General features: G+C 47.6%; 7 protein-coding genes across 7 annotated transcripts; 3 read left to right on the top strand and 4 right to left on the bottom strand.

Annotated features, from left to right (window-relative positions):
* Nucleotides 1-1,037: 1,037 nt before the first annotated feature.
* Nucleotides 1,038-3,358, top strand: DEU56DRAFT_929065 (uncharacterized protein; the record flags this gene model as incomplete). The annotated part of the gene is made up of 12 exons (XM_041358661.1): nt 1,038-1,110; nt 1,198-1,309; nt 1,361-1,447; nt 1,501-1,535; nt 1,574-1,707; nt 1,817-1,891; nt 2,120-2,302; nt 2,356-2,466; nt 2,569-2,619; nt 2,783-2,810; nt 2,872-2,938; nt 3,262-3,358. 12 exons carry the CDS (start codon nt 1,038-1,040, stop codon nt 3,356-3,358), a joined length of 1,053 nt encoding a protein of 350 aa, XP_041202465.1.
* A 1,193-nt stretch (nt 3,359-4,551) lies between these two features.
* DEU56DRAFT_761031 (uncharacterized protein) lies at nt 4,552-5,394 on the top strand (the record flags this gene model as incomplete). The annotated part of the gene is made up of 1 exon (XM_041350494.1): nt 4,552-5,394. One exon carries the CDS (start codon nt 4,552-4,554, stop codon nt 5,392-5,394), a length of 843 nt encoding a protein of 280 aa, XP_041202464.1.
* Nucleotides 5,395-12,383: 6,989 nt separating this feature from the next.
* DEU56DRAFT_124637 (uncharacterized protein) lies at nt 12,384-14,674 on the top strand. The gene is made up of 11 exons (XM_041344662.1): nt 12,384-12,559; nt 12,620-12,908; nt 12,972-12,996; nt 13,096-13,184; nt 13,243-13,326; nt 13,383-13,442; nt 13,495-13,515; nt 13,568-13,812; nt 13,866-14,048; nt 14,100-14,191; nt 14,241-14,674. The coding sequence occupies exons 1-11, from the start codon at nt 12,488-12,490 to the stop codon at nt 14,386-14,388; spliced, it is 1,308 nt and encodes a 435-aa protein (XP_041202463.1). The 5' UTR covers nt 12,384-12,487; the 3' UTR covers nt 14,389-14,674.
* Nucleotides 14,675-15,377: 703 nt separating this feature from the next.
* On the bottom strand, nt 15,378-16,276 carry DEU56DRAFT_747327 (thioredoxin-like protein; the record flags this gene model as incomplete). Its single annotated transcript, XM_041349265.1, has 5 exons — nt 15,378-15,420; nt 15,477-15,631; nt 15,694-15,815; nt 15,869-16,061; nt 16,118-16,276. The coding sequence occupies 5 exons, from the start codon at nt 16,274-16,276 to the stop codon at nt 15,378-15,380; spliced, it is 672 nt and encodes a 223-aa protein (XP_041202462.1).
* A 5-nt stretch (nt 16,277-16,281) lies between these two features.
* Nucleotides 16,282-20,153, bottom strand: DEU56DRAFT_929041 (uncharacterized protein; the record flags this gene model as incomplete). Its single annotated transcript, XM_041358660.1, has 12 exons — nt 16,282-16,866; nt 16,917-17,025; nt 17,076-17,635; nt 17,684-17,861; nt 17,914-18,170; nt 18,220-18,288; nt 18,340-18,453; nt 18,504-19,078; nt 19,128-19,284; nt 19,336-19,455; nt 19,504-19,647; nt 19,713-20,153. The coding sequence occupies 12 exons, from the start codon at nt 20,151-20,153 to the stop codon at nt 16,561-16,563; spliced, it is 3,030 nt and encodes a 1,009-aa protein (XP_041202461.1). The 3' UTR covers nt 16,282-16,560.
* Nucleotides 20,154-22,362: 2,209 nt separating this feature from the next.
* On the bottom strand, nt 22,363-22,626 carry DEU56DRAFT_836666 (uncharacterized protein; the record flags this gene model as incomplete). Its single annotated transcript, XM_041354811.1, has 1 exon — nt 22,363-22,626. A coding segment is annotated over one exon (264 nt), but the record flags the coding sequence as incomplete, so codon positions are not given.
* A 386-nt stretch (nt 22,627-23,012) lies between these two features.
* On the bottom strand, nt 23,013-24,219 carry DEU56DRAFT_836664 (uncharacterized protein). The gene is made up of 4 exons (XM_041354810.1): nt 24,131-24,219; nt 23,791-24,049; nt 23,515-23,741; nt 23,013-23,465 (listed from the first exon to the last, which is right to left on the bottom strand). Exons 2-4 carry the CDS (start codon nt 23,868-23,870, stop codon nt 23,023-23,025), a joined length of 750 nt encoding a protein of 249 aa, XP_041202459.1. The 5' UTR covers nt 23,871-24,049; nt 24,131-24,219; the 3' UTR covers nt 23,013-23,022.
* Nucleotides 24,220-25,295: the final 1,076 nt, after the last annotated feature.

The following is a 25,295-nucleotide window of genomic DNA, read 5'->3' as shown; positions in this document are numbered from 1 at the left end:
CATACCCTTCACACCGCAGTCAGGCAACTACAAAGTCAAGCAATTACAATGTACTAACTCTTTCAACAACACTTCTTAGCCTTTCCTGCTTTCCTTCCAGCCCTCGCTGTCGCCACTCCCCTCACTCTCCGTGATGGACAGTGCAACACCGGTGTCATCCAGCGCTGTCAGAGTTCTACCACCGTGCTTAACGAATCTCTACTTGTTTTTCACTGATGCTCACGATTTGTTTAGACTTCCAACTACAACAAGGCGGCGAACTTTTATGGCCTTGCGGAAATAGCTGCTGGCGTTGTCGGCACCGTTGGCCTTGGTTGCAGCCATATTACTGCCATTGGCACCGGCGGTGGTGCCGCATGCAACCAGCAACCCATGTGCTGCAGCTGCAAATGATGTTCTCTGTTCCACCCGTGTCTGATAGGGAAATTTGAGAACGGCCTTTAGTCCATTTCGATGGCAAAAATGGTGAGCATGTGTGATGTCTTCATTGTTTTTGATTGACGTTGTATCTTCAGGTTTCCTATTTGACTGGTCGAACATTCTACCTTGCGACCGTCATTCTGTTGTCAGTACTGTGACCGTCTACAAAACACCCTGTACTCTTATTCACGCTAGGTTTCTGTGCTGTGATGAGCGTTACTGTCCCGCCTCATATTAACTGCAATTGTAAGCATCGCGATTGACGACCGTGCTTCCCTCACGCTTCCAATCCTTGCAGACGTATTGAAATTCCTCTCGTCTATTCTCTTCATACAGGACAATAGCATCTAGTCGTGCAGTGATTCCAACATTCAACACGCCTCGTAGTCTGCGTCACAGGTGAGACATCCTATTATCTGAAGATCACCCTTGCACGATCTCACGCGGTCCTTGCGCTTTTCAGAACTCCCGTCGGAGGGCCACTGCCAAGGACGGAGCTCGAGAAAGACGACATGCGCATTGCGACCCGCGTCTGAGCAATGCATTTTAGCTTGGTTTTGGGTATATATAGGGAGCTGGTGTTGTGTTAGCTATTATCCCCAATTGCAAACACGGTGATGTACGTGAACGTTAGTGACGAGGTTGGAAGCTATAAACAGCCGCTTGGTACTGTGCTGGCTGGCGCCGATCGTGGGTGAACTCCCAACCCGAACATTGGCTCCTACACTTGCCATTACCAAAGCCTTCTTTCGTCGATAAATCTTAAATGTCTCATAGTACAATCGGCTAACCCGAGATATCAAAAACTCGGTCTAGTTGGGAAGGTCACGTCAGTGTTGAATCTTGGTGTTCTCTCGTCCACTAACGATGTTACTCAGGCTTTGATATGGTTCGTTGTATTCTTTCGTACCTACTTAGCCACATTTATCATCATGGTCAGTCCAGCTCGCATTGTCCAATATGACGTCGCTCAAGACATCCAACATATTCCATATGGGTACGCGCTTCTTATTGTTCTCCTGAGTGGGTATGTTTTGTACACTTTCATCCGATGAATTCGAACATGCTAATTCCCCTCAGTTGTTACATCCTCCCCCCTTTCCTCAACATGGCATGTTCCTTATCTTGTTCGGATTCACATATGGTGTGCAAGGCTTCTTCCCTGCAGCAGTTGGAACACTGGCGGCCTCTGCCATAGTTTTTGCTACCCTTCAGATCATGTTCAGCAATGGGATGTGTTCATGGACTTCCGCTAACGAGAAAGGACAGGTGCTGGTAGCTGTGATAGTCAGTATGTTTCATTAGCCTCGGCATGCTTGCTTAGTAGAAGACGCCTACAGCGATCAGGAGGGATGCCCGCGTCTCTTCATTGCTGCCTTGGGCTTGGTCAAACTAGCTACTCACAGAAACAATCTGTATGATCGTTTGGAATGACCCATGGAAATGTGTATCGACCGCACAAGCTAAAATGGTACGTGCAGCGTGCTCAATGATGCATCTCAGTAAAATTTCCAGAGGATTGTAGTTCCACCCCCACGTCAGACAGCCAGCCCTCAGAAAGACTCGGGCTCAGTCTTCCAATAATGCCAGAGAGAGTGCTCATTCGCAGTCAGCGTCGACTTGGAAGACCCGGGTCAGGCTTCTAGCTGCGCTAGGCGCAGCTACCAGAGATCCGTAGCTTCACTTTTGCATCACGAAGCCTCAGTTCAGAATGACTCGGCACAGTCTTCTAGACAAGCCGGACGACGAGGACGCGAACAAGGCTACAATGATAGAGAGGACCCGGGGAGCGATGTCGAGATTGTCTATACGGCGGAGGATACTGAAAGCATCAGAGCACATGCATGCAGTAACATTTCCTGAGATTGGTTGTGCTACAAAGGTGAGTTTGTTCATATCTGTTGTTGACGTATTTAATTCACGCATTGGCATCAGCGTTCTGAAATTGCTTGCCTCCTGCTTGACTATACTCTAGATGTATACGGTACATCAGGAAAACCCTCCTGGGCTAAATCAGCACAAATTCGCAAAAATCGCAACATTTCGGTAATTCTATCTAATCGCTCGTGTTTAGAAAAAATTTGATTACAACGTTAATGTAGCATTTGACTATTTGAAAAACGAGACGAGCTTGAGCGGATTATCTAGAAATTGACGAAAGCATTAATGGAGTTTACCGTGGTTACTTGGAAGCAGAAAGTAAGTTTGGAGGCTTTTTGAGAGACGGGTTTGGAGATCGGTGGTGGTTACTTGGAAGCATAAGGTAAGTTCGAGGCTTTTTGAGAGACGGGTTTGGAGATCGGTTGTGGTTGCTTGGGGGCAGGGGGTGGGTTCGGAGGCTTTTTGAGAGACGGGTTTGGAGATCGGTGGTGGTTACTTGGAAGCAGAAGGTAAGTTTGGAGGCTTTTTGAGAGATGGGTTTGGAGATCGGTTGTGGTTGCTTGGGGGCAGGGGGTGGGTTCGGAGGCTTGTTGAGAGACGGGTCTGGAGATCGGTGGTGGTTGCTTGGAAGCAGAAGGTAAGTTCGGAGGCTTTTTGAGAGACGGGTCTGGAGATCGGTGGTGGTTACTTGGAAGCAGAAGGTAAGTTTGGAGGCTTTTTGAGAGACGGGTCTGGAGATCGGTGGTGGTTACTTGGAAGCAGGAGGTAAGTTTGGAGGCTTTTTGAGAGACGGGTTTGGAGATCGGGCTGAAAAAACGGGGAATGACTGGGGAAAAGAATTAGCAAGAATCATTTGAATATTGAAAAGGTATGTCTATCAATGTACGAGTTCGACCAGAACATGTTGCGATCTTCGAGAACCATCTCGCTCTCGATGCTCATTGCTGACTTGTCTTGCAGGAAATTCAGACAAAATGGTGTTGCGACGGACCACGCTGAGCTGGACGCATTTGAACTCCTTGATCTTGATGGCATGCACGACAAGGACTCGAACTGAAGCACTCCCTACTCAGATTCATACTGTACCTATGCAGATTTGTCAAGAGCGCTGATTATTGTTGCTATACAAGTCTCTGCGTCGTCTCTAGCTGTCCTTTTACTCTATATACCATTTTTTAATCAAAGTCTAATTTTTTTGGTGTATACCCTGTCTGATTGTGATCGGATAATACTGACTGGGTGAATCATAGCACGTGCTGCGCAACTCACAGAGTCTACTGTATGAGCGCGCCTCGAGGAAAAACTAATGCAATTGACACACAGCGACTCGCCTCCATGAATCCGGGTCGAAGAATCATGAAATACAGACTGAATCACTGAGGATGCCGCAGTGCGAATAAAATCACCAGGTCATGTCTGACCTATGAGCACAATAATCTCAGGAGGAGAAACTCACCAGTCAGAATCGGGTGTCCAACTCTCAGACCTAAAACAACAGTTTGGTCAATGGCATGTTGATAGGCAGCAATGGAATAACATACCATTAAAAGACCGGGAGGCACAGCCAGCCATAGGGAGTTTGTAACATTATTAGCCTCGTGATTTTCAGCAGGATGAACCAGCCGTCGATGAGTCTCAAGGCCAGAGTGGTATGGGCACAGAGGGCTAGTTCTTCATACCCATGGGCGGAGTAGGATCAGCACCTGGTGCAGGATAATCATGAACCAGCCTTCGATGAGTGTCGAGGCCAGAAAAATACAAAGTCATCCACGGACCTGGCTTTCAGTTGCTCGAAACTGCAGGGACGGGAAAGGTGACCTAAGAATCAGCAGTTCAACCAAAAGAAGGAGGGGACGGGGGATGGTTGCATAATCAATTCAACCCAAAGAAGGAGGGGACGGGGGACGGTTGCATAATCAATTCAACCGAAAAAGAAAGGGGACGGGGGGACGATGGAATAGTTGCATCATCCATTTAACCAAAAGAAGAAGGGGACGGGGGGATGGGGGGGACGGTTGCATATTGTGACAACCAAAAGGGGAAGGGGACGGGGGGACGGTGAGAGAGTTCCGTACACGACTTTAACCAAAAGAGGAAGTGGCACGAGGGCCAAGGGCAGAAAAAACACTGATGGGAAAAAGAAGCCGCGGGGACGGGGGGACGGTTACATAACTAATTTCCTTAAAAGGAAAAAGGTGGACGAGGATGTCTGCAGGGGCGTAAACAGTCGCAACATAAAGGTAGGCAGCCATGTCAAACTCGCCTGCAATGATCATGAGACCCTGGGTGTGGTCACCCAGATTGTCCAACACTCAACTCTCCGTCGGACGTTCGGTGGTCATGTTCACTAGGCACATGTGGCTGATGCTCACACCCGAAATCTTCAAGGGCATCAGACCTCACCCAAACTCGCTTCAAGAGGCCATGAAGTGCTGGACAATCACCAGCATCGATGACACTCTCGCTGCAGTCGCATTTGAAGCATGCAATGCCGGGCTGAATGATAGTACGGGCGTCACTCCTGGTCGCATGGGTCCGAAGTCGAGGCCCTTCCTTGACAGGTGCACTCTGTTCTTTCCCGACCCTGATGCCGCCCATAAGGACAATACTCAGTGGTCTGGGCTTTGGGAGGGTGATGGATACATCGCAGAATTTCACAGGACGATGAAGGCGATGGATGAGGATCAGCAACAGTTGCTGAAACAGGGATTACGTGAGGTATTTTCGGAACTTCACTGCCTTCCTGCTAGCGGAGCAAGAGTGTGGACGCAAAAGAACGAAGCAATCGTGTTCACGACCAATCCCATATTCTACAAGATCGACTGTATTGGAAAGGGAGGCGAGAGCCAGAAGAGGGCCCCAAAAGCGCGACGAACGATGAAGCTGATCAAGGGTAAACGCATATTTGCAGCTGACCTCATGGACTCTCAACCCTTCGACACTGATGGCAATCTGCGGAGAAAGACAGAGAGACAGAAGCGGCGGGAACTTCAGAAGCAAATGACCATGGCCAAGAAAAACAAGAGAGTCCCCCCTCCCCCACGTCCACGGAGACCATTTCCCATCACCCAACTAGAAAATATTGTGGAATGAGCGATGGATGTAGATGTACTGTATTAATAAATTTTGTGAATAGCACCTTGGCACCACCATTGCATGCACTAGGGAACGCAAAACCGCCATCCAAGTGCTCGTATACCAGATGAACCTCAATGGCAGCTAATGCCTTCATTCTTTGGCGTGATGTATAATGTAATGTGGGCAACCGGCTTTAATTTATCATCAGACATCAGGCATCCATGCACATTTGGGAGAAACATTACAAAGGACTATGAGGTGCAAAAGATGTGATGTTGGCCATGGTGCAAGACCCGGTCGCATGTGCGAGGTTTCTTTAGGCAAATGCAGCATCCATATACTATTCCAGTCAAATTATAATGACCTTATGAAGGGGGACATATACAAAGACAAAGCCAGCCAAGAAACAAAAGTCAGTCAAATCTAAGACTTCCAACCCTTCGCGGTCCGGTGCTTCTTCCCCAAGGCTTAGCCAAATGTTAATGATAGAAAGTGAGGCATGGGACGAATTGATACACACCTAACCTGGTGAGTACGACCCTTTTTCAAGCGTTCATCTACCATCCCTTCACCCAAACGACTCGGAAGAATGTTGTCATCCTCCTTCTCTGGCATTGACTGCATAATTGTCCCTCTTGATAACCTCATCACAATTTCTGTGCACCTTCGCATATCTTCGGCTTCTAGCTAGTCCCTGATCCCTCTCATACTTGGAGAGATTTGCAGTATGACCCTTTTTCAAGCATTCATCTATCATCCCTTCACCCAAACCACTCGGAAACATGTCGTCATTCCTTTTCTGGCTTTGACTTCATAATCGCTCCTTCGCATATCTTCGGCTTCTAGCTAGTTTCTGATCCCTCTCATACTTGGAGAGATTTGCCTCAGTAGCATCCCTCAAGGGACGATTCTACTAGCACGCCTCTCGAGGTCTATATCCTTGTGACTCCCCAGAGTTTGCATTCCTATTTCCTTACATAAAGTGAGTCGAGGGACAAATTGATACACACCTAACCTGGTGAGTACGACCCTTTTTCAAGTGTTCATCTACCATCCCTTCACCCAAGCCCCATTATGATTTGACTGATTTAGTCTGCATGAGGATTGACCATTGACTCGTCATCTGAAATGTAGCTATAGTGTTAGAAGAAGCTCCGGACACCGCTTTACAAACTAACCAGTGAATTCAATGTCCTTGAACATTAACTTTCTTCCCATGGTTCCGTCAGAGATACAATCATGTTCCATTGTACCATCCATTGCCCAAGGGCGACTTATTCATATGACAGTCAGCCACATGTCGGCCCTCAATAAAAGTTGATATTCATACCTTTCCTTTACACACAGAAAGGTTGTCCGAGTCTTAGATTTGACTGGTTTTGCTTCTTGGCCGGCCTTGGTTTCATAAATTTCTGATCTCAGAAAGCCTGTGAGCAAATGGTGTAGTAAACCTATAATGACCTTATGAAGAGGGACACCTGCGGAGTGAAGGCCAGCTAGGAAGTCAAAGAAAGTTGATCCTGGTTTCCCCCCTTCATGGGGGATTCATCTCTGATAGAGGTGACCAGGATTTTCGCTTCAGATTCACTAGCTCGCCTATCAAGGTCTATATCCTTGTGGCTCTCCAGAGTTCACATTCCTATTTCCTCACCAAAACTGATGTCTTTCATATGTTGGTGAGTACGACCCTTTTTCAAGCGTTCATCTACCATCCCTTCACCCAAGCTTCATTATGATTTGACTGATTTAGTCTGCATGAGGATTGACCATTGACTCGTCATCTGAAATGTAGCTATAGTGTTAGAAGAAGCTCCAGACACTGCTTTGGTACACTTATCTTGCCATCGCACACAGAAAGGTTGTCCGAGTCTTAGATTTGACTGACTTTGGCTTCTTGGCTGGCTTTGCCTTTGTAAGTGTCCCTTGCCATAATGTAATTACAATGTCATTGATGTTGTTGCAATGATGCAAGCAAGGTCAAGAAAAAGTCGCTTGGGTTGAGGGTTGTATCAGGCGGGGTCGGGAGTTGGCATGAGTGGGGACACATAGAAAATACCATGACCTACCCAATGAAGTATATTTGAAAATGAAGATAGTTGCAGGATAGTCCAAATCCCAGTAATGACTGTACATTGTCTGTTCTTCTTGGTCCGGTGCTTCTTCCCCAAGGCTTAGCAAAATCTTAATGATAGAAAGTGAGGCATGGGACGAATTGATACACACCTAATCTGGTGAGTACGACCCTTTTTCAAGCGTTCATCTACCATCCCTTCACCCAAACGACTCGGAAGAATGTTGTGATCCTCCTTTTCTGGCTTTGACTTCTTGAGCCTCCTTCTTCATGACCCCATCACAATTTTTGCACGTCTTCGCATATCTTCGGTGTCTAGCTAGTCCCTGATCCTCCTCATACTTGAAGAGATTTGCCTCAGTAGCATCCCTCAAGGATGATACTACTAGCACGCCTCTCGAGGCATATATCCTTGTGACCCCCCAGAGTTCACATTCCTATTTCCTCGCCCCAAGTTCGCTCTGAGGGCTATTTGGGTGGCAAGGTCCAGGTTTTGCCAGCCAAGAAGCGAAAGTCAGTCAAATCTAAGGGCTTTTCCCATTCATGGGCTCTGATAGAGGTGGCCAAGATTTTCGCTCTGAGGGGTATTTGGGTAGCAAGATCTTGGTCCCTCCTTTCATGGGGGAAACAGCTCTGATAGAGGTGGCCAGGAATTTTGCTTTTTTCACCTTGTCACTTTCTTGTTGGCTCTTGGGGCAATTTGGGTAGCAAGGTCCTGGTTTTCCCCCTTCATGTGGGATTCATCTCTGATAGAGGTGACCATGATTTTCGCTCTGAGGGCTATTTGGGTGGCCATGTCCAGGATTTGCAAGCCAAGAAGTGAAAGTCGGTCAAATCTAAGGGTTTTTCCCCTTCATGGGCACTGATTGTAGCTAGAGTGTTAGAAGAAGCTCCGGACACCGCTTTACAAACTAACCAGTGAATTCAATTTCCTTGAACATTAACTTTCTTCCTGCGGTTCCATCAGAGATGCAGTCAAATTCCACTGTATCATCCATTGCCCAAGAACAACTTATTCATATGACAGTCGGCCACATGTTGGCCCACATGGTTTTGCCAGCCAAGAAGTGAAAGTTGGTCAAATCTAAGGGCTCCTTCCCTTCATGCAGGATTCACCTTTGATAGAGGTGGCCAACACTTTATATTTTCGCTTCTTTTAACTTTTCACTTTCTTAGTTGGCTCTGGGGACAATTTGAGTGGCGAGGCTCTGGTTTTCCTCCTTCATGCGGGATTCATCTCTGATAGAGGTGACCAGGATTTTCGCTCTGAGGGCTATTTGAGTGGCAAGGTCCAGGATTTTGCCAGCCAAGAAGTGAAAGTCAGTCAAATCTGAGGACTCCTCCCCTTCATGGGGGATTCATCTCTGATAGAGGTGGCCAACTTCTACTTATATTTTCGCTTTCATGGAGTTATGAAGAGAGACATTTATGAAGCCAAAGCCAGCCAAGAAGCGAACATCGGTCAAATCTAAGGACTCTGCCAGATTTCGCTCTAAAATCAAGTTCAAAAGTTGGCTGCCCCTGTCATGCAAGTCAATACCAGACAAGAAGCAAAGTCAGTCAAATCTCAGGACTTGGACAAGTCTTGTTTGTGTGAAATCCACCAAAGCCAAGAAGATCGTAAAAAAGCGAAAATATACATGTACAAGATGGCCACCTCTATCAGAGGTGAACAGCTTGGTCCCTGCTGTGCATTTCTGCATAACACCTCTGCAATTCACAATTTTGGCGTTTCATAAGGCAGATACAGGCAGGATCTAACACTCTGAACCTTGGAAACAAATCAGCAAGATTTATTTGCTGGTGCATCACAGTGGCATTGAGCGGTGAGCAGGCCCCCTCTGAGAGGACCGCATTCTTGCTTATGTAAGCAGCAGCAGCACCACACTCTCCTAAGATCGATTTTTACAGCCTTCATATGACTTGGGGAGGATAAGGTAGGACTTGATTTTGAGGTTATTGAGCAATACAAAGACCATGGTCATGCCAGATTTGCACGAAGAAATCAATTCTCAAAGTTGACCACCCAGGTCATGCTGGCCCCCCACACATCGATTTTAACAGCCTTGATATGACCTGCTTGACTTCAGGCATGACTCATTTTAGAGGTTATTGGACCATACAAACATGTTGGTCATGCCAGATTTCCCTCTTAAAATCATATTCCAAATTTGACTACAACCCCTGTCATGCCCCTCCCCCCCCACCCAAAGATCGATTGTTTCAGCCTTCATATGGCTTGCTTGGCTGTATCTAGGACTCTTTCTAGAGGTTATTGGAGCATCTGAACACATTTGTCGAGCCATAATTGCACAATAAAATCAAATTCCAAAGTTGACCCCCTAGGCCATGCTGGCCCCCCCACACATCGATTTTTACAGCCTTCATGTGACTTGCCTGGCATCATGTAGGACTTGATTCCGAGGTTATTGAGCACTCCGAAAAGGATGGTCGAGCCAGAATTGCACGAAGAAATCAAATGCTGGAGTTGACCCCCTAGGGCATGCAGGCCTCCCCCACATATCGATTTTTACAGCCTTCATATGACTCGCAAGGGTTGATGTAGGACTTGTTTCCGAGGTTATTGAACACTCTGAAAAGGATGGTCGAGCCAGATTTGCATGAGAAAATCAAATTCCGAAGTTGACCACCAAGGCCATGCTCCCCCACCCAAAGATCGATTTTTTCAGCCTCCATATGGCTTGCTTGGCTTTAGCTAGGACTCGTTCTTGAGGTTATTTGACCATACAAACACGTTGGTCGAGCCAGATTTCCCTCTAAAAATCATGTTCCAAAGTTGGCTGCCCCTGTCATCCTCCCCCCACCCAAAGATCGATTTTTTCAGCCTTCATATGGCTTGCTTGGCTTTAGCTAGGACTCGTTCTTGAGGTTATTTGACCATCTGAAGACGTTGGTCGAGCCGGATTTTGCTCTAAAAATCATCTTCCAAAGTTGGCCACCAAGGCCATGCTCCCCCACCCAAAGATCGATTTTTCTAGACTTCATATGACTAGCCTGTCCTTCAGAAGCATTTTTCCTGGGGGTTATTGAGCCCTCTGAACACGATGGTCATGCCAGAATTGCCTGGAAAAATCGTGTTCCTGAGATATACAAGGTCCTCCCCCTCCTCCTGACCTCCTATATGTCACTATCCCGGTATTCCGCATCAATACCGATACTGAAAACATCTCTCCTAGGGTATTTGAGGCCTCTGAATCGATTGGGAATGGTCCCAGACCTTCCGGAGGTCGGCATTCATGTGATATGGGAGGTAGGCTCAAATATCAGTATTTTGGACATATCTCCACAACCGAACCGCCGATTTTCTTAATTGTTGGCTCATATCCATCCCAGAAGTACCCTCCATGATATGTACCAGCCCACCAAAAGATATTTTTTTACAAGTTTGAAACCTATTTCTGTTTTGACCCTATAAATCATGTTATCGTTGGGAAAGGTGATTGAGGAGGTGTAGAGGGGGTTGGAAAGGAGTTGGTTGGAAGAAGAAGATTCGGTTATTTCTTTGGAGGTCACAGCGATGTAATTGAGCAGAGAGTACATGTTGGACATGATGGAGTCATCACTAGGTGATAGCTGGGAAGGCTTGAGCGTATTGGCAGAACCGGGTAAGAAAAGGCATACCTTGATACAAAGCGCAAGGCATTTGGCAGCCGCTGTCAGAGGTGGGGGTGCGCGCTTCTCGGTGTTGAATGCAAACTCGAATATTGAAAGAGGCGAAGTGACGAAGCGGAGAGATGGATTGCAAAATATGGAGCGATCTCCGGGAAGCTGTAAAAGATGAGCAAGGGAAGCGCTGCACGTTTCATAACCTGACTAACCTTCGTACAAGTACTGTAGTAGCTTTGAGCGCCGATTCCTGAACGAGATTGTCCAGGATGGGTGGACTGTCACTCAATAGTTGTGTCAGGCGAGTACTTGGTGGAGAGGAAAATTGGTCATGGCAAGGGGTAAAACGGTCCCCTTGCCATGACGCAGCTGCCAACTTTCATCTTGACCGCCATGATGACAGGGCACTTAAGCTTCACCTGTGACATTCTCAACATACTAAAGAAATGGTTTTCACAACTTGCACGTCGCTCTGCGGGTTTATTCTTCGTTGTCTTATCTTCACTGCGTCGCTTTGCTGCAGGTCATTTAAATTTCGGTGATCGAATATTGATAACTCGTTTTCCCAGCGGAGCGCTCCCGCGATCTCAAGAGGACATCGTAGGAGAAGATTCACCCATTTGCCCGAGTCTTCTGCCACCTTGTCAGATAGGGCTGGAAGTTGCAGGGGAGCCTCTATCTCCTTCAGACAAACCTTACACAGGAACCAATTCACAACCTTCACAACCTTTACAAAAGGGTACAGCGATCCCTCCGTTGGAAGTTAATTCATCAATGACAGGATACACCAGTGCCACGGAAGCGGACGGCCTTCATCAAGGGTCTGTGTCAAGTTTATATCTGTCCCTGGAGATGGGAGAGAGTTCGGTGAACAGCAGGACGTTCCCCCAGGATGGGCGACATGCGTCCGACAGTCGTGTTTTGGTGGGCAGCGGTCGCTCCCTTACACGATCAATGAATAGTTCGGAAAGTCGACAAGCTGGATATCGAATACACAAGGGACCTGTCCATTCTCACCCGGTTAGTGTCCATAGTTCCATCGCGCACCGCGGATCCCCAAATACGATCTCTGTTCCATTGGATCTGCCTGTCCAGGCTGTGTCGGTACCAGATTCCGGTTCCGATAATCATTCATACTACACTGCTCCCCCCAGCGGCAATGGGCTACCGGGCTCCGTGGTCACCCCACATGACGGCCTGCTGATAAGCTGTATGGTTGTAGATGATGTCAGGAGGTATGAAAGGCCATCCCCCAGGTAAAAATCAGTCTGCTTTCCTGCCTTTACTCGAGAGCTGACCTTGTCAAAGGGCCCCCGTGGTTACCGACACCACTGTCCCTGCTATGACTCTCACCGCGCATGAGTAAGTCATGTTTTGACCTTTAGCTACTGCATCTCAACTCTTCCAAGTATGACTATTCCCCGAGGATGGACCACTGTTGTGCATCCAGAAGGTACCCGCTATTTTGTGAACCGAGAAACAGTGCGTCGAATTCATGAATTATTGAAGACCGACGGTCTGAGTTGGAGCTTTAACGCGCAGAGGACATTCACAGAGATGGATATTCGTAAACGAGATATATGTGATCGCATTGAATATTATATGGAGTATTTGCTGGATCAACTCCAGCGGAACCTTGAGCAAAGGAACCTCACGCTCGACATGAGGCAGGTTGACCTTGTGGTTGAGCCAAAGGTCTACGATGGCGATTCTGTCGTTTGTTGCTATTATTTCGCCAATCACCGTGATAGGTGCCTCTTTTGGCTAGACGACTTCAATCCCGAATATGTTACCTCTCTATGTAAAGGCATCAAGAGTGTCTCACATATAAGTGGGTGTTTAATAGTTCTCGGCGGATCTGGATCTGACGGCTTGTCCTTGTTTTCATAACCAGGGCTTGCCATTGAAGCGCAATACTGGTATGTTCCAGCAAAAGGTTCGCACGATATCTTTACCTCACTGTCTCATTCCTAATGAAACTCTAGGCTTTATGCAGGTAAATTAACATCCAACTGTAGGAGACATTGGGATTACTTTCCTAGCCTATGCCCTGTTACACAAAACATTGTCGATGAGCTCAAGGATATGTTGATACATGCGACATGTGGTCAGTACTCTCCCAAGGTCTGATAGCTTGATGTGATGCATACGGTGGCAATAAGCAGATCACTTAACATCGTCGCAGTCTTCTTCAGCATTTGATGCCACCGAACTCAAGGATCACCTTTCCGTGGTCGACGGAATCAAGGGTATGCTACCTTGATACCTCCTCGCAGAAGCCATGTGCTAATCCCATTTTCCGAAGTCCATCCCACTCCCCCTGCGGACCAGAGTATGCAACGAGGTCATGCTGCCATTGTCATTGGTGAGGCTTGAACCTGACTTCGATCTATTCCTGATGTTGATCATCATTTGAGGCCGCATCATGTGTATATTCAGTCAGTGCTCTCCCGTTTATGTATCTAACCATGATTTACGGTCATTTTGAAGTTAACAATCACTTTATGAATTATCATGGTGAAGACTGCGTGAGACTTGCGTCTGAACAGACGGTTCATGGTTGGAAATATCAACGATCTCCGTTGATGGTCATTCTTGCACCCCTTCTGTTCTTTGACCCCATGACCCACATCCAAGAACTGCACAAGATTTTTGTCGACGACATTATTAGCATGACACGGTGGAATCTATTCTGTTCAAAATTGAACGGGCAGCTCCAGGACTCCAATCTCTTGGTAAATTCACTGTTTTTATTCTGGTAAATTGCATATGATTAATGTTGAACCAGGCCACTGTTTTGCTCAATGCCAATGTTGGGTTTCTCGCTATCAACAGTGTCGACGTGAGTGGTAGATCTCCCACTCAGGTGGCAAGCTATATGTCTCTTGTGGCGAGCATGGGCAGCATGATCCTTGGCTTGTTGCTTGTCTCACACAATCGAGCCATGGGTCAAGGTGCTAACTTCCGCACGGTCGGTAACAACGCTGCGTGACCACGATGCATCTTACGATCATTTGATCAGGCAACATTTATGTCAAGACTTCATGATAGAGAGCACGGGCTTGAGAAGTTGGCCATCGGTTACAGCCTGCCAAAAGCGTTGCTCATCTGGGGGTGAGTCCGTGCTGTGTGATAAACCGACGTCTTGATTCAACTGCGTTAGCATGGTCTTCTTTTTCGCAGCGTTCTCTGTCAATTGGTGGAGTCCTGGGGATACATCTTCCAGGGCTATTGTTAGTACTGTGATGCTGGTCGTCTTCGTGATGATGGCGTACAGCATCATTCTCATCAGGAAGTCCGACCACTGGTAGATAAACCCCTTCTCACAGCCGTCTCCCCAAGCAAACACAGACGGATGCTGTAATTAATAGCACCCCTTATTCATCGACCTTCCAACCCAATTCGGTCATCCCAGCCCACTTCCGATTAACCACGCTTACTCAGGAGCAGGAAAACTACAGTACCACAGCGGCCGGAAGGCTCTCCTTACTGACATTTTTATGTCGCACACAAAGCAACTTACCGTACCCTATGTAGTATTCGTGTATTTATGTATGGAGATTTATTCAATTCACGGGAGGCATCCTTGCCAGGTTTCGTCATGATGCAGTTCACTTCCTGCTTGATGCAAACCCCATTTTATTGCAATGAGATCTTCTTTTGTCACAATTATATGTGCAGTACTGGAAGGCAGTATGGGATGAGCTTCAAGTTGATGTTGGACTAGACCACCTGATGGTCATCCGATGCCATGGTTGCGTTCGGCGTTCGGCGACCTACTGACAGATGCTGACGCCGTCCCTTCCAAATCACTTGGCACGCAATTTACAAGGTGTATAGTGGTGCGTCGACCTCAGGCCTGACAGATATTTAGAGTCATCGGGGAGTCAGAAAAAGAACGACTGCTCACTATGCGTAATATACTGCAGGGAACGAACAATTGGTAGTACTCAAGATATTGAGAAGCTTACCATCTATCGACAGACTTGGAAAGCGGTGAAGGTAACTAGCAGCGAGGTGCTGCGTTATAACCAGCACCAGTTTAGCAGGTGGTGATAATAACTTCTTTCCGGTATCATCGTGCTGGCAAGTGCGGTCGACTCGGATGAGACGCAGCGGTTCATCCTGGGACAACTTCTTAGCGTCCCGGGAATGAGTAAGACCTTAGACCGGCCAGTGTCAGTGCTTGTCATAACGAGAAATTGCAATGTGTAAGTGGTGTACAAAATTTTGAAAACAACACAAGATCAGATGGATTACATGGAATCTATCGACTTGATCGAGAGACCATATTCGCGACCTATTCGCTCAGGCCCTTGATAAACTCCAATGCAAGACGAGGACTGACGTATGTCACATCAACGAATGAAAATAAAATACAGTAGACATAAAAACGCACCTGTCTGCCGGCTTCACAGGCATTTTCCTGTCCAAAAGCTTGCCACCTTTCTCAAACACGAAATGACTACGTTTCGTCTTATTTCCATCGCCAGCCCCAAGAACGCCTATCAACAACCTCTTTGGATCAGAAATGAGTGGGTATGGGAGTTGCTTCTGAATTCAGGATCATTTTCAGTTGTCAAGTTGTCGTTTGCATAAATGTATGGCAAGCGCACCTTGGTTTGCCATTTATTCTGAGCAGCTGAGGAGTCGGCACTGACTCCATAAACATCATAATCAAGCGAGGCAAATTCTTGCCATATGTCGCGGAAGCCACATGCTTGCGCAGTGCATCCAGCTAGAAGAAAAAACGTTGCAAAGATGAACATCGAGATAGACACAAAAACCTACGCGTGTCAGCCTTCGGGACAAGAAAGAGAACGACGCCCTTCTCTGCTGCTATCGAACCAGTATCCACATCTTCGCCTTTCTCGTTTTTGAGGGTCATCGAGGGGAGAATGTCGCCAATGTCGATGGGCCCTACTAGATCTGCATCTACATCATCATGATTCTCCTCGACCGTTTCATCTTCATTAGCTTTGGCCTTGAATGTGCTACAGTCAGACTCAGAAAAAGAGAATTTGGCTTCAAATGGCGCACTTTTTTGTACTTTTCGTCGCTGCCAACCTCTTCGGCTGCCCTTTTTGTCCCCGCTTTTGAGGGTTTTCTCGGTTTCTTAGCAAGCGCAGGAGTCTCGACTTTTCCTTGCCCTGAAATTCTCGAGGATCGCCTTGGAGCTTGAAGCTCTTCGGAGGCCATAGTGCTTGGGTAGGTAGAGTTATATAATTGGAGAGATTGCTTAAGCGAACCCAAGCATAACGTTGCTACGGCGCCTGTCAGGGGCTCCAACTCGTACGTTCTGGTCACATTAAATGCACAATTTTAAGATAATATACGGTGATTCCCAGCAGGCAAACGCAAAATAATATCTTTGAACGATAGATATTTCACATCTTACAACTAATATGGATGACAGGTATATGGCGTGTCCGTATGGAATAGTCAAAGTAGTGAAATAAATGGTGTACGAAGGGCACAAGGCCTTATCGAGGCTCGGCAGGGGAGCTTGATGAGAAGCTTCCTGGAAATGCCCGTGAGGCTGGTGATGCTGGCGAAATGGGGCTTTTCGCAGCAGCCATCGAGTTGGTAGGCGAATTGGGGGAATGTAGGTCTCCCGTTGATCCATTGGAAGATGTGGAACGAGTGCGGGAGATGTATGGGCGTGGTGGCGGCCGCAGAGGTTCCTCTGGTGGAGGAGAAACTGTTTCAGGCACAATCACGTCTAGATCCATGCCAAATTCATCGATGATTCCGCGAGGAGGAGCCCGTTCGACCATCGCTTCCAACAACTGCAGCAGTGTTCAAATTATGCGCAGAACTGAACAACCAATACACTCACCTCACGACGGAGGTCTTCGCCAGCATACTCTCCTTCCATCTCCTCAGGTCCGAGAAGGACAGCGCCTTTTCGGAAAATTTCCCCTTCTTCTTCAACCCAAATTTTCGACCTTCAGACATCATCAGAGCATGCGGATACTTCACTCGCATAATAACACACCTAACCACAGGAGAAGGGACACCAATTTGGTCCTCCTCGACCAAGAATCTGTTGTCGTCTTCATCCTCGTCCTCGGATTCGGTTATCATGAAAGTGGGACTCAACACTTTCTCCGGTTCCTCCGGCTCTGGTTCTGCTCGACCTTTTCCTTTATCTACCTTCGGAGTCAGTGGTGCTTCATCCTCTGACAGATCTGCAGGGCTCTCGTGTAGAGTATCTCCATCAGCGGAACCGACGACCCCGCTGGGAATGTCTAACGCAAGACCATGAAGTAGTGATTTGCTTGAAGGATTCAATGACAACTGTGTGATAGCACTGTTCAGTTTATCGCAGAGGCCCAACAGCTCTTCGAGCAGGACGATGTCTGTCGCAGTCTGCACTTTTTCTGTAATGTCATCAACCGTGGCCTTGGCTTGCTGAACGAGGTCTTGGTCCGCGGGTGCCACGACGGTCGGGGAGGATGCGCCAGAGGATGTAACTGAAATAGACCTTGGGCTATTCGTCGAGTTCTGAATTTGAGATAGCAGCGCATACGCTCTTGATACAATCTCAGTATTATTCTTCAGAATCGTGAGTAGGCTGATCATGTATGGGGAACATTCATCTACCTTGAGTCCGCCACCTTGACGTATCGACTTCGCAAGCTCGCTTTCCTGGATCATGTTCCATACACCCTTACCGAGTCCTCTATTGCTCGCCGGACTACGAATTCCATCAGAAACATGTGCCGCTTTTTCCGCTTCCTCCGTATTCCGGATACAAGTGTTGAGAATTTCGCGACACATTCTGTGTGAGGTCATATTCAAGAAACGTACTGTACAGATTACTAAGCACTCACTTGGCAAATTCCTCGTCATCTGGAGGTATATTGACATCGAGACACCTCATCGTGTGATTGGCCTTCAGTCCCGAGCTAAGCGCCATAATGGCAGCGATGTCCAAGTTATTGACCGTGAGATCAAGGTGGAGCAAGGAGTTTGATTCAGGGAGGAACTCTGCGAGCGCGATAGCGCCTTGTGAAGTCATGTTGGTAGAGGAGAGAAATAGGCGCTTGAGAGCGTTATTCAATGTGAAGGCCGTTCGGAGCGATTGAATCTAAATACAATTCAGTCTAGGCATCATATGCAGCGAGTTATCAACGCACGCCTTCGAGACCAGGACCAGAGCAGGGATTCCGACTGAGGTCCAAAGTTTCTAAGCAAAGATTGTATTTCTAGCAGGTCCTGTTAAAATTGACGACCAGTCAAAGACTCTAAACGCTTACCAGCGCCTCGGCAATTGACACTAAGCACTGAACATCCAGCTTGTTTTCGCTCAAGTTCAGGACCTTGAGCGTCCTGTTTCGTTTGAGTACTTGTGCCAGATAAGTAACACCATTCTATGCCGACGTCATCAATAGATAATACCATACTCCAGAAATGTACTCACGCGAAGGTCGTTGCCTCGCAAATCCAACGTGCGGAGAGCTCCAAGCCTTGGCAACGCATCGAGAGCGCGCACCTTGTCCAAGAGTGCAGCACTGGGACCATCGTCATGTCTGTGGGCTGTACCATTAGGATGGAGTCCACCCTCCAATCGTTGAGGCCCGGTATTTGGTGCAAGATGGCGGGTGGTGACACCTCCCTGTGGATTTGATGTGATGATGGGGACGGGTTGACCAGAAGCTGAGAGAGGGGGAGGCTGTGCTGCTGCAACACCTCGGCGAGTACGAGGTACGTACGGCGTGTAAGTTGTTTGAGGAGACATGGACGATGGATGGCGTGGAGGAGGCAGTACTGGTCCTGTGCGGGCAACTGGTGACGGAGGAGGTAGATGTGCGTAAGGAGGATTTGGAGAGGAAGGTGGGGAAGAGACTTGTGGAGGAAAGGTAGATGAGTTGGGAGTAGTAGGGACTACGTCTGGGTAGTCTCGGATCATGAGAGCAAGTGCGACAGCTCCTGTTGCATTGATGCGATTATGCCGCAAAGAAACGTTACGAAGAGATGAATTACGAATAACTCGGGCTGCCAGACTTAAGGGAGATTGGACGCGGTATAAAAGTTGATGGCTTACCAAGTACGTCCAGCGCTGGCACTCTGAGAGAGCAGTCGTCTAGACGGAGAGAGATTAAACCAGGCTCAGGTGCTGTTGTCAATGAGACTACGATATACTCTATTGCCTTCTTGTCTAGATTTGTTTGTGAGAGGTCGAGGAATTGTAAACTTTTTGCCTGGCAATGGAATATATGAGCAGTGCATTATTATCTGGGGAAATAGCGCACTTTTGAAGCATAAAAACCTAGCACCTTAAACGCCGGCGTTTTGAGGCGACGGTTTGAGGCGACGGAGAGGAAAACAAGCGTGCCAGGTATAAGCAGGGCATGAAGCATAAGTTTCAATTTCTAGGTTGTGGTGAGGACAATAGAGGCAACCAGGGTAAGCCGACTTACATATTCATCCAAATCACACTCTCGAAGGGTGAGCTTTCGAAGACCCCACTCGATCGTAAACACGTCAGAGAGGATCGCGGCAGATGTAGGTGTCAATTGTACACCAGACAGATCGACAGAGCGAGGGTTCGTGCCTGATGCACGCTGTTGAGTGCAGCAACTGAGATTAGCCTACTGTGCTCTTGGAACCCACAAGTAAATTTTGTCACCTTAAAGGCAGCAGAAATCGCAGGGTCCGGTTCTTCCTCTCTTGATGCACAACACTCTCTGTAAAACGATTCCACCTTTTCCAAATTCCACCAATCTTCCGTCTCATTAGGACCAATAGAGTTGCCTCTGACAACTCTCCTGCGTCTCTCCGCCTCTCTCTCTTCGATTGCCCGCCTCTCATCTTTGAGCGTGGGTGTTGATGGAGGGTTGATAGAGGATATAGGGTAAACTGTGACGAGTTGGGGAAGTATGAAATGGGCACGCTTGAGAGGTTTGATGTCGTCGGTAACAGAAGCGGGAGATTGTGTTGGAAGAAAACCCTTGATTCGAGAGAAGATGCCGGTTTGCGCGGGTGGAGGACGCTTCAAAATGGACTTGCCAGGTATTGGAATGGTTACCGCTGATGAAGAGGGCGAACATGATGAAGACGGACTTGACATCTCAAAAGTTCGAGACTGAGGTTTTACTTAGCTTAGGTGCTTGTGCTTTAGCGGTCTATTGACCTTGGGACAATACGTACTACTATAGTATAGGTCCGATAAGTAATAAGACCGAATATTGGCAAGCTCCGCCAAGCACTACCCGCTCTTCCTCTAAACCGCCATGAAGCTTGTTTCTAGATACTGCTTGACACCAACCCTGCAGCTGACGTAGGTTATTTTTTTTGTCGACTTGATGCAAACGTATCACCGCAGATTAATTATCAGACCTCGGACCCAGGCGCTCCCTGGATCGGCTCCTTGAAGCCTTCCGCTCTGCTGATCATCAATTTTGGTTTAAACAGCTAAACTATCGTCTTCGTTTCGTCGCTGCTTGCTACGCGGGTTTTAAGGTGCATATATGCGTGTCGTTTGATCATCTTGTTGGGTACAAGTTCACAATATCCTATCGTACTGCGAATGGACTGCGTTGACTGCGCGACTTAACACCGGGATAACTCTACGAAGTCCTTGCGAAGTCCTATTCGTCACAGAACCTTTGCGAGGACCCAAAGATGTGAGCAACGTGACTACGTTTCACACTGCGTGCTGTAACACCTGGTTTACCACTGGAGCGCCGTCGTTCCCGTCGTTACTGGGTTTGTCAATGGTCCACTTTGGTTTTTGCATCCCTGAGCCCTCACCATAGCTCATTCTTCTTCCTCGTGGATTACTTCGCGGCTCGCTACAAGATCCAACAGACGGCGTACAAGCCTTGTCAGACACTCTCACTGCACCATTGCTAATTTGATGCCCCTTTGTTCATACTCTCGACATCCAAGATGCGCACGCAGTTGAGGAGGTCAGGTTTCATTCGGGCAGAGACGGATACGGGTACTCTGCAGAAAACGAATGCAACCATAGTCGATGATAATCACAACGTAGCAGATCCAGGATAATCGTCTTGAGCTCAATTCTCCGAGGTGCTCCTGCGATATGGCGACCAGGAACCGAAGAAGATATAAGATGTTCGAGATGTTTGTTAACTTTCTGCCACTCCAGTTTGGGACCGAGAACTCGGTCAAAGTAAGGGAGCATGAAGAAAATGATGCCGGCAACATCTTCAGCATCTGCAATAGAGGCAGCTCCCAAGCCCAATTTTCGTAGGGTGGGTGTCCAATGATATAAGCAGGGTATGCAAATGGAGACACTGACGGAGCGCTGGGAATAATCCGCGGAATGTGACAGTGCCTGAACGACATGCCTCATGTAGTGTCAGAGAGCGGATGTGCGGCCAACTTGACATGGCTTCCAAAAGAATGTCGTTGTTAAGGAGAACGGGGTGGTGGCAATGGAGGTGCAAGATTTGGAGCTTGAAACAAAGGAACTGCGCAACTGCTGTCAAAGAGTTGATTGAGGGCTCCTGAATTCCTGGATGTTTGGAGTCAATGAGAATATTCGGTTCAAGACTCCAGCATTTGCACTGGGACAGTGCGCGAAAGAGCCGCTCAGCCTCTATCCAAGGCAATGCACTGACAACCATCGCAAATATTTTCAGCGAGGAGAATTCTGAGTGTTGCACGAGTGCCGCGATGGTTTCAGCTGTTTCTACGAAAAAAACAAAGAGTCATGAAGTTGAGGAAAGGTGCCAACTTGATATTATTAAGGTCCAATGGGGAGGGGGGACTCTGACGGTCTGACCTCCTTATCAATCGCGACTGTGATAAGGGTAGGGAGGTTAAAGAGGTGCTCCCATGCTGCCCAGCCGAGCGCCGGACAAGGCAGAGTTTCAAGCCGCTTGCATAGACGGACACTGTCAGTTAACAAGAACAGCTCATCCGCTGTGATTCAATCACAGTCGATGGATAAGGCTTCCAAAGCAGCATAACGAGTCGCAATACATTTCAAGACTTCATTAATAGACGATAGAGAACAATGACGCAGCGTACGGGACAGGAAGAAATTCAAGTATTTGCGAGTGAGGAACTTCTAGGTTCACGACTGCAGGACTCGGGAAGATGCATCCATCGATGGGATGACCGAGAGAAGGGTGAAAATGCTTGTCGGGTGATATCTTCAATGAGCAGATACGGGTGTGGAGTGGCGCAAATATTGACGGGCCTCGTGCTCAGATGACGGTTCGACGCCTTGAGAGGACGAGTCTGGGTAGTACTGCGTTTAGATGCTTGGTGAGCCAACGAACCAAAAGAATAAACAAAGTGTGACTAGTCTAGACTCTGGACTCTGGACTGACCTTTTTGGTGCGAGGATAAATCACTGGATGTAACCTCGTTACACAGCCTAGCGATGGTTCTAAACCATCTATGTTAGCCCAAAGCTCGTCCATTGCAGGCTCATGAATAGTTTTGCATGTCCTTGCAAGGGCTGCAAGGGTTTTCTTAGCTTCATTGAGATGCAAATATCTCCAGGAGGACTCCGAAAACAAGTAGAGCACGATGCCTGCGGCATCAGTTGGAAGCAACAAACACAAACAACCTTCCAATCGGCGACCAACATGAGGAGTTTCGCCGTTTAAATTAGCCTGAGGCAAGGATGGAACGCCTACTAGGAACGAGAAAAATAAGCGACAATGCATTAAGTGCTTCCAAGACTAACGTTAGCCTGTGCGATGATAATGTCATATTTCAAGTTGAGGGAGACGAATAGACCAAATTTAAATGTTTATAGCGGTCGACCAGTTGAATTATTTGTGTCAACCAAGAGGAATACATTTATACATCAACTAGACTGCCGATTTGCATGGCGTCAGCGGTGTACTCTTTCATACCCCCTCTCTCGTCGAATGCATCGACTTTTACTAGTATAGACTCGAACAAAGGGGGAAAAAAACTCAAAGTAGGTATAGAAGGGATGACGCCCATCACAGCGATTAAAATACATCCATACAGCTCTTGCACCTTTCCCATAATTTACCCCACCGCCCTCCATTCCACTGCCGAATCCTCACCCAGCCATCATGCGGTGCTACTTTCTCTATCCAAATGAGTACCGACACGATGGCGAAGTCAGCATAGGTGAGTTCATGGCCCATGGCGACCACACCATCGCCGTCGGTGCCCGAGTTCTTGTCCAGGATATTTGCCAGAAAATCGAACTGCTCTTGAACTACCCTCCAAGCCTGCTCTCGCTCTGGAGTAACGGAAAGATAACTTGGTGTCGACCCGCTGAGAAAATGACTCTGGCTGCGTTCCGGTAAACGTTGGTGACTAAGAGGGACCATAATAGGGAGCAGGGGCTTCGCGAATATCTCTTGGATATAATGCACAAATAGCGCCTGCAGTGCACGAGATCCTTCTGGAAATACTTGACGCGCTGCAATTCGTTTCAGACGTAAGGATCGGATATAGAAAGGCATACTGACCTGGGTATGTGACCTCCAGATACTCAGAAATGGTATGTGCATTTGATAGGACTATGGGAGCCTGGGGCGACCGGATAGGATCCACGATGACTGGTAGAGAGAATACGGGCCGGCCATCATTTCTGACGGACGTTGGTGGAGCCCCAATGCCATGGAGGGTTTGCTCGACGTCTGGAAATTCCACCCAAGCAGTACGATAGGGGAGCCTTTTAAAATTGAGTATCAACCTGAAATATATTAGCGCACGCACGTATATATTGGAGCGAAATACCTTACCGTACCCGCCAGATATTGGGGGCCCAAGGTTGCGGAATATGGGATGGTACGTCGTAAAGTATGATCATCGGCTGAGACATCGTGTGGTGATATGGGTGGCTTTGATAACCTCCAATCGTGCTTGTGGTAACTTATTAAGGGAGGAAACACAGGTACGCTATCTTCGTCGTGCACGATTTCACCACTTCGGTCGGTGTTTGATATGCTTTACGTGTAGCCACCTATCTCATTTGAGTGTCATACGTCTTTCTCACCTCTTCTGTGTATAACATGGGGTAACCATTGAATCGCCGACCTTGTTACCAGGTCATGAAAATCATTTAATGACGTCGCCACTCACGGAATGTTTATGAGTACGGAAACTTCGAACGACTAATTGGTTCTCGTACACCGATCTAGGTATGTCACGACCTGCATTGTGTGCGACCTGTGTACAATCAAAACGAGCACGGGAAGGAAGCGATTTTCTTCACCTCATTTGCTGTGTTTTGTAACTTTGTTCGTCTAGAAGCTGTAGTTTAGCACCATGTGCGAAGAGATTGCCGAATTTAGAGGTGGCTCTCCGGAGGCGCCAGAAGTGATGCAGTGGAGACCAGCACTGCAATGTGTATCGCCTCAAAGGAATGGGATAGGGTGACTTGGAGATTGTTCTAATAACGCGGCAGGGCTCTACGTCCGACCTACAGCCTCCATCGCAAGTGAAAAAGTTGCGACCATGTCTATGGGAACACGCAGTCTAAGGTTTTACGAATTAGCTCTTATCTTCAACAGCACCGAGAGAGAAGAGACGGGACGAGTCATTGTGTACAATAGAGAAGATCAAGGCGTATGGGTGAATGCCGGCGCCGACCAGGGTCCTAGTCCTAGACCCTTGACCCTTGACTAGCCATCAGCACAATCATTACGCGACTTACTTTGGGTGACCGGTCACTAATCAAACATCACAATCAAAGGGAATTGGTTATGATAACCGGTGCCGAATTTCACTGTCAGACACCTCATGAGCACTTCGGACTCAAAAAGATATTTTAATCAGTGACGTACAGCTTCTCGATGAAATGGCATGCATCAAAGCCCGTTGAGCCTTGCGCGGTTAGAGGGTGACGGAAAATCGTCTCTTTTAAATCACCGATGGCACACTCCCAACGGTCTAAACAGTGATCACGTTGCACAAGAAAAGGGCCTTTTCTTGCAGTGAACTTCTCGCGATACCAGGCCTGGCAGGTACTGCAACGTGGGAGCTTGCTTCATTGTAATCCGCAAGTTGTCCGACATCAGCAGTAGCCAAATATATAACTCGGATACCGTGGTAGTCATGTTGAAGTTGAGTGCCTTGACGCTGAACGGGCTCTCTTCTTGTGTGTCGACGAGTGTGTTGATGGCCGGAATTTTGTGCCATCGAATGATAAAACTTGCACCAATTTACTTCAAGTATTAAGTATTATTGTGGATCGGCACTTGGGTTTTCGTATTAGTAACTGCGTCAACGACCTAACGGTAGTAAA

This window comes from Suillus clintonianus (assembly GCF_016758775.1).
Source record: "Suillus clintonianus strain FC179 chromosome Unknown DEU56scaffold_138, whole genome shotgun sequence".
NCBI classification, from domain to species: Eukaryota; Fungi; Basidiomycota; class Agaricomycetes; order Boletales; family Suillaceae; genus Suillus; species Suillus clintonianus.
Note: the sequence above shows the minus strand (reverse complement) of the source record. Positions and strands in the feature narration are given on the sequence as shown.

Excerpts from the sequence above, each read along its gene's own strand:
- DEU56DRAFT_124637 (XM_041344662.1), top strand. The coding sequence starts at position 12,488 with ATGACTATTCCCCGAGGATGGACCACTGTTGTGCATCCAGAAGGTACC. Across the intron at positions 12,560-12,619 it reads ATTTTGTGAACCGAGAAACA|AGGACATTCACAGAGATGGA; the intron begins GTGCGTCGAATT and ends TTTAACGCGCAG. Across the intron at positions 12,909-12,971 it reads CAAGAGTGTCTCACATATAA|GGCTTGCCATTGAAGCGCAA; the intron begins GTGGGTGTTTAA and ends TTTCATAACCAG.
- DEU56DRAFT_836664 (XM_041354810.1), bottom strand. The coding sequence starts at position 23,870 with ATGTCTCAGCCGATGATCATACTTTACGACGTACCATCCCATATTCCG. Across the intron at positions 23,742-23,790 it reads CCCAATATCTGGCGGGTACG|GTTGATACTCAATTTTAAAA; the intron begins GTAAGGTATTTC and ends AATATATTTCAG. Across the intron at positions 23,466-23,514 it reads TCTGGAGGTCACATACCCAG|CGCGTCAAGTATTTCCAGAA; the intron begins GTCAGTATGCCT and ends AACGAATTGCAG.